The sequence below is a fragment of the Elephas maximus genome, chromosome 20 (genome assembly GCF_024166365.1).
Source record: "Elephas maximus indicus isolate mEleMax1 chromosome 20, mEleMax1 primary haplotype, whole genome shotgun sequence".
Classification (NCBI taxonomy): Eukaryota; Metazoa; Chordata; class Mammalia; order Proboscidea; family Elephantidae; genus Elephas; species Elephas maximus.
The window spans coordinates 39,449,558-39,456,962 of record NC_064838.1 but is presented as its reverse complement, the minus strand read 5'-3'; the positions used below and the strand labels follow the sequence as shown (position 1 = coordinate 39,456,962).

The 7,405-nt window shown below is 49.0% G+C and overlaps 1 protein-coding gene across 5 annotated transcripts in view; it reads right to left on the bottom strand.

Moving 5' to 3' along the window:
• Positions 1-202: 202 nt before the first annotated feature.
• Positions 203-7,405, bottom strand: part of GRIP2 (glutamate receptor interacting protein 2) — a 141,906-nt gene continuing 134,703 nt past the window's right edge. For all 5 annotated transcript variants that reach the window (XM_049863481.1, XM_049863484.1, XM_049863479.1 and 2 more), the window contains exons 22-24: positions 5,634-5,777; positions 4,291-4,437; positions 203-2,268 (exon numbers count right to left, since the gene is read on the bottom strand). In XM_049863481.1, the coding sequence (XP_049719438.1) occupies positions 2,110-2,268; positions 4,291-4,437; positions 5,634-5,777 (450 nt within the window). In that variant the 3' untranslated portion in view covers positions 203-2,109. The remainder of the gene's footprint in view (positions 2,269-4,290; positions 4,438-5,633; positions 5,778-7,405) is intronic.

Genomic DNA, 7,405 nt, shown 5'->3' with positions numbered 1-7,405 from the left:
ACGTTGTATTCCCAGGGGCTAGAATGATGCCTGGTACACAGTAGAGCTTTTGAGTAAATGAATGAGTGGATGAATCAATCAAAAGCAGGTGAGATGTCACAAGATCCTGCCTGGTGCTCCAAGCAGAAGCTGACTCTTGCCAAGCCATGGTAAACAAACAAACAAACAAACAAACAAACAAGACACCTACTCCAGGTGCATTTAAGTTATTTTATTTTTAAAAAAATCATCCCAATAGCCTCTACCCCACTCCCAAGTCACTGCAACCTTGGGTGGGACGAGATTTACAGGCCCCCAGGCAGGCCCCAAATGACCTTTGTAATCCAGCCCCTTGCCATGTTGTGCTTCCCGAGAGCCCTAAGAAAACCCCACATAGAAAAATACTTTACAAGGAATATGCTCTAATTCAGCTAGAGAAAAATACAGCTTTGGGGGGCCAGGGGCATGTCACAGGGGCTATACCCAAAATGCATAGGCAGGCAGAAGGCTCACCGGGGAGGGGAGTCAGGGAAGGTCAAGTCTGGGATGAACAATCCCCATGAGAAGCCAGAGAAATATTGCATATGAGAAGGCCTGGCAGCAGCGAGGAGGCCCACCCCAGGCCTGGCTGCATACATCTGGGAGAATGGCTGAGACCTGGAGTTTGAGGAGGGATGGGGGCATTGGTCAGAGTCAGGATGCATTGTCCCTCACCTGGAGGCCCCTGAGTGTCCTGTGCAGCCCTGCTACTTGACAGGTGCCCAGAAAGGCTGGGGCCACTTGCCTAAGATCACACTGACGTGCTGTGGAAGAAAGGCCTGGTAATCTACTTCCAAAAAATCAGCCATTGAGAACCGTATGGAGCACAGTTCTACTCTGACACATATTGGGTCACCATGAGTCGGGGTCAACTGGACAGCAGCTGGTTTTAATGACCACCTTGGACACTGTCGACACTGGGTGGGCAAGCAAGCATGTTCCATCTTTTCTAGCTCTCTGGCTGTCCATCTGTCTGTCTCTCCATCTCTGTGCCTCTCCCCCTCTCTCCCCTCCATCACTGACGTGGGTACTGGAGAAGCACTGTGTGATCACATATATCATATATATGTACCATAGTTCCATGGTTTCCAATCTTCATTGAAATGGCAGGTGAGTGGAACCTCTTGGTCCCAAAATTATCCCCTCCGGCACTGAGGGGCTAGGCTGAGAGGCTTGTGTGCAGATGGATCAGTGACCCCGGGCCCTAAAACAGATGCAGGAAGGACTGAGAGCCAGAAGCCAGATCCTGAGATGCCCAGTGAGCCCAGAAACGCAGTCTCAAATCGCAGAAACTTCAGATCAGAGATGCTGGAAGGACAGAATCGCCGACATTCTGAGACCAAAGACTAGCGCTTCCTAGGATCACAGATATTCCAGCTCAGAGTCTCATAAGTGAAGACGCAATCCCCAAACACCAGTGTTCTGGAGCCTGGGAAGGGCTGAGCTCTCACCCAGAGCAGCATCCTTACTGGTGGCACACAATCCCTATGATGTGGCCCCCAGCCTCGCCTCGAATGCTCCCATTGTCGGGAAACTCACCACCTACACGGTGTGCTGATATGCTTGGGCTGAGCCCATGTGCATGCATCCACAGGATGTCCACAATTGCACTAGGGGGTCCATGATTGCATCAGCTCCCAATTGCTCAGCATCTGGGACAGGGAACTCCCCCCTTTCCTGGAGGGAACTCACCCTCCCTGCCAGCTCATTCCAGCTCCATGACTTTGGCTGGGAGAAGGCACTCCCGACACTGAGCTGGGTGGTCCCCCTGCCTGTGACCCTTCCAGAGAAGTCCAGTGGGGACTCCTGGCCAAGTAGCCTGTCTCCAACCCCTCCCACCCCAGCTGGGGTTCTTCTGGGCATTTCGGAGACCCGGCTTGGTGAAAGATCCAGATGTCGCTCCAGCTGCAGCACAGAGCCCCCTGCCTGGCACCCAGTTCCCGTGGAACCAGAGAACAGAGACAGTCCCATCCTGGGTTCAGAGCCTGCCAGGCAGACAGATGCACAAATGGGTGGGTGTCCGCTTCTCTAGCCGGACTACAGGTCTGGGAGCCAGGATTCACTCCATGGGTGTCGGACTTCGAGCTGACTTCAGAGCATGCGGGGGCTGCGGGGGCCTGGTGTGCGTGGGGACCGGGTGACCTGGGCCAGCGGGTTGCGGCTGACCACCAGCTCCAAGATGTCCCCCGCCTCAGCCAGGAGCGGCACCGCCAGACAGCAGTCGAAGTCCCGTGTGCGGACGTGGTTGACCTGCAGAAGGCACAAACCGGGGACAGAATTGGGTCAGCTAAGCCTGGGACAGGAGACTGTGGTGTTTGCCAAAATGCCAGCCCCGGCTTTACCCAGACCCAAGGGTAAATAACAACACACACCTATGGAGGGAGTCATTCTTCACTTAACTCTCTTTAAATCTTTATCACCGAGAAAGCCCTGGGGAGGTGCTAATACATCTTTCACACCTCTCCAGCACTTGCTTCGCTCCCTTTGTAAGGCAGAAGAGCAGACCACACACACAGAGATCCTCCTGGCCAGAACGCGGTGCCATTGCCCTGTTTCCTTGTATGCGTATTTTACATACCTAACCTAGTGCCTTTGAGTCATAGACCTTTTATTTTAAGCAAGGGGTGCTGGATTTTCATTTCTAATTGTGAATAGAAGTCCCCTTTTAAAAGGACGATCAGGAACGAAAATCCAGCACCCCTTGCTTATGTTTAAAAACTCTATCAACAGAGAAAACATACGTTAAGCATTATCTCTGGGTGGTGCAAAGAGCTAGTGGAGGTTTAAGTCCATCCAGAGAAGCCTTGGAAGAAAAGCCTGGCAATCTACTTCCAAAAATCTAGCCATTGAAAACCCTACGGAACACAGTTCTACTCTGCCATACATGGGGTCGCCACGAGTCGGAATCAACTCCACGGCAACTTTGTGTTTGTTTGTTTAATAATATAAATATGGCAAAAATCATAAGGGTGTTGGGGAAGAACGGCCCAGAGTGGCTGAGGCCGGGCACCTCACAGCTTTCCGCCTGCTCACCCACATCTCCCAGGCCCCCTTGCACTTAGGCACCAAACCACCTGACACTCTGGCCTCCGGGCTGTGAAGGGAAGTGATGGTGTTGCTTTTGGGTGAAGGCAAGGAAAAACCATGTGCGATTTCCCAGTCTCTTCTCCTCTGCTGTGGAGACCGTGGAGGCCATGTGTTTTAGACGGGCAATTGCAAGATTGTGGGACCTCTTGCTGGGAGGAGCAAAGCCCATACCAACCCTCAATGGACATGCGGTGTAAGCAATGAGTGAATGTTTGTGTATGTTAATTAAGTCACTGAGATTTGGGGGTCGTTTGTTACTGTAACATAACTTAGCCTAACCTGACTAATAAAATACAACTCATATAATCATTCCCTTTTTACAGATGAGGAAGCTGAGGCTCAGGGAGGGGAAGTGACCTCCCAGGGCCACTCAGCTGGGGTAGAAGGGGGCCCTATCCCCACCCTAGGGCTAGAAAACACAGCCTCTTATAGAAATGCGCCAAAGATGGCCTCTGTGTATTGGCCCCAAACTGTTTGCTTCGTAGCAAGCCGAGGTCCAAAAAGCCAGCCGGCAACGAACTCAAATTTGTACATACTCAATCTTTTTTTTTATTAAAAAAAGCCCCAGTAAGTAGATTTTTAGCCACTTAGAGCAAGTAGAGTCTGTCTGCTTTACATACCCGAAAAACTGCACCCGACATCAGCTAGCCCTAAAAAAAAATTTTTTTTTTTTTTTTTTAAAGCCTTTAGTTATAAGGACCCCAGCTGCAGCTGTCCTTTGGAACTCTTGACCCAGGGACTCCCCACCTTGCAGCAGGAGGACACAACCTAGGGACACGTAAGTGCTCAACTACTATTTGAAAATTTGGCATTTCAAACCCACCCAGAGATGCCTCGGAAGAAAGGACTGGAGATCTACTTCTGAAAGGTCACAGCCTTAAAAACCCTATGAAGCATAGTTCTGTTCTGCACACGTGGGGTCGCCATGAGTTAGAATCAACTCGGCGGTACCTGGTTTGATTTGGTTTTCTCCTTCTGGTGGCCCCCTGCCCCACTTGCCTCTAGCAGACCTCCTGCTGTGGGGGACTGCCCCCTGCATGTGGTTGCCAGTGTGCTGGACCCCAACAAATAGCTTGTTGTGCAATACTGCTATCTTGTGGTCATACATTTTTCCTTGATCAATCCCAAATTCCCCTGAACTCAGTACACGGCCCATCCCATCTGTGGTGCCCTGCCCAGCCTCACCTGGAGGACCCTGTCGAAGGGCCGGAGGCCTCCACGCTGGGCTGGTCCATCAGGTCGTACAGTGTGGACATAGACACCCTTCTCCAGGAGGCCATCTGAGACGCTGAACCCAAAGTCATTCCGCATGGGGTCCTTGTGCAGGGTCACCTGGGAGTAGAAGAAAGGAGGAGGCCCCTGGAACTCTGCCTCCGGTGCCATGGTAGCCCAAATCGCTTGATCTGGCATTCAGTGCCTCGTGGACCCAGACCCCAGCCCACTTGAGCAACCCCATGCTCTACTGCATCAGGATCTTGCCTTTGCCTCTTCTCCCTCTCAGCAAATTCTCCAGTTCATAGCATCAAATCTCCTCGGAATCCCTTAGAAGGGGATTTCCTTTCCAGTTCTTGCTTTCATCAAGGAGAAAGTCTTGTGGGGTGCTAGTGTGTTTTTAACACCCCCTCTTTTTTTTTTTTTTTTTAACACTTATCTCCCATTTAAACAAAGAGGCTTCTGGTGACTATTAAATTGGGCTGGAATTCTTCTTCTCCTCTGTGTTTTGTTTCTTATGGATGGCAAGAGATGCTGGCTTTCATTTCAGCTAGCAATGTAAAGGGCTTTATGTTTTTTAACATATATACAGTAAGTTGAGTGAGGAAACAGGGAGTCTACTTAAAGAAAAATATTAAGCCCTGTGTGTGTGTGTGTATCTGTATGTATGTATATTATGTATATAAGTATGTGTGTATGCGTACATATGTACATGTACATATTCATACATGTGTGTATAGGTATATGAAAGTGTGTATATGTGCATGTATGTATATGTTTATATGTATGCACGCACATACACGTGTGTATGCATGTTTTGTATACCCATGTGTATATACATATATGTGTGTGCATATATGTGTGTGTGCATGCACGTATATGTGTGTATGTATGTATGCATGCTAAGGCACCCCGGTGGTGCTAATGGTTAAGTGCTCAGCTGCTAACTAAAAGGTCAGCAGTTTGAACCCATGAGCAGCTTTGGGGGAGAAAGACCTGGCAATCTGCTCCTGTAAAGATTATAGCCTAGGAAACCCTATGGGGCAGTTTTACTCTGTCATACAGTGCACTATGAGTTGGAATTGACTCAACAACAACAATATACATGTATGGATGGATGGATATGCGTGCATGTGTGTGTGTGTGTGTGTATCACCCAAATAATGGGAATTTTAGAAAGCTAGTATAAAATCCTTGTTTTATGGTAAAGGAGAGCAAAGTCTGGATAGGGGCAAGAACCCATCTGGCAACACATGGCAAGTGCTGATGGCACCAAGACACAGGACCCGGCCTCCTGTCCCCGCCCCAGCGCCCACCTTGTGCATCTCCAAGGGCGTCGGCAACAACAGCTCCTGCATCTCTTCGGGGGGAGGGCAGACCTCCCGGCTCCTCCGCCAGGGCCCAGGGCCAGGCCTGCTCTCGAGGGCCACGCTCTGCACAGTGCCTGTCATGATGGATGCCTGCAGATGACACAGTCCTTCACGCATTTGTTCATTCAGTCATGCAGCATCGATGAACACCTACTATGAGCCAGCCTCTAAGGGCATATTATGAACAACACAGACATGGTCCCTGCCCACTTGGGGATCTCCATCCAGTGGTGTAAGGGGTTAGTGATCAATCACACAAACAATATGAAAAATAGCCATCTACAATTATATCACACTTAGTCTGTGCTAGGCTCCACTCTAGGCACTTCACACGTTTTATTTTCTATAATATTATGAGACAGGAAACCACTACTATTTTCTCCATTTTATGGATGAGGAAAATGAGGCTCAGAGAGACTAAGATCTGAAGCCAGAGTCTGGCTATAAGTTGAGGCTCTTAAACCACTCTGCTATAATGCTCCTCACAAAAACAAGGTAAAACTGTACACTGCTGTATATGTTACACAGACGAGGTCCAGTCTAGTCTGAGGCGCCAAGGAAGCATCCCTGAGCCGAGATCTGAAAGATGAGCAAGAAGACTGGGAGGAAAGACAGTCTCGGATAGAGGGAACAGCATATGCAAAGGCTCTGTGGCTGAAGGGAGTGTGGTGTAGGGTGATGCTGGAGAAGTATAAGGACTGTATCCTACAGGGAGAAATGGGAACTTGATCCTGACAGCAACAGGGAGACACTGAAGGATTTAAGCAGAGGTGGCAGAAGGTGACACAATCAGATTTGTGGATTTAAAAGCACCTTCAGGCTTCTGGGTGGAGACTGGATTCAGAACAGGAGAATGGAAGCCAAGAGGGAGACCTGTTAAGGACCACTGTAGTTGTCCTAGCTAAAGATGACTGTGGCTTAAACAAGGGTGGTATTATGAATTGAATTCTGTCTCTCAAAAATAAGTGTTGGAGTTCTAACTCCTATACCTATAGATGTGATTCCATTTGGAAATAAGGCTTTCTTTGTTATGTTAATGAGGCCATATCAGCTTAGGGGTGTCTTAAACCAAATCACTTTTGAGATATAAAAAGAGCAGATTAGGCACAGAAGCAAGCAAACACCAAAGGGGAAAGAAAGACAGATGCTACATGGAGATGGTGAAGGAACTGAAGGATGCCAAGAAGAACGATAGCGAAACTGAGACACAGATCTTCCCCCAGACAGACAGAGCCTTCCCCTAGAGCTGGGGTCCTGAATTAGGGCTCCTAGTCTCCTAACTGTGAGAAAATAAATTTCTGTTGGCTAAACCCACTCCAGTGTAGTATTTCCGTTATGGCAACACTAGATGACTAAGACAGATTGTGACAGTGGGGAATGGGAGAAGGAGCAGAGTAGTGACATGTCTAGGAGGTAAATCGACAGGTGTGCTGAACGAGGGGTACACAGAGTCATAGATGCACTGCCCTCGGCTGAGAGGAGCAAACTTGTGGCCCTGAGGGAAATTCATTCATGTCCAGTTCAGACTGGGACATCGGGCAGTTGGGTGGTGCTAGGGTTGGTGGGATGAGAAGATTTGATTCTTAAAGGTCATATACAATTTGTTAGGCACAGAATTATCTCCACGGTTTAGAAACTTCTCTCCCACTAACCATCACAGTACCTGAGTTTTCACCATTTGTATCTGACATTGGGTAGGGTGCATCTTTGGTCTTCTG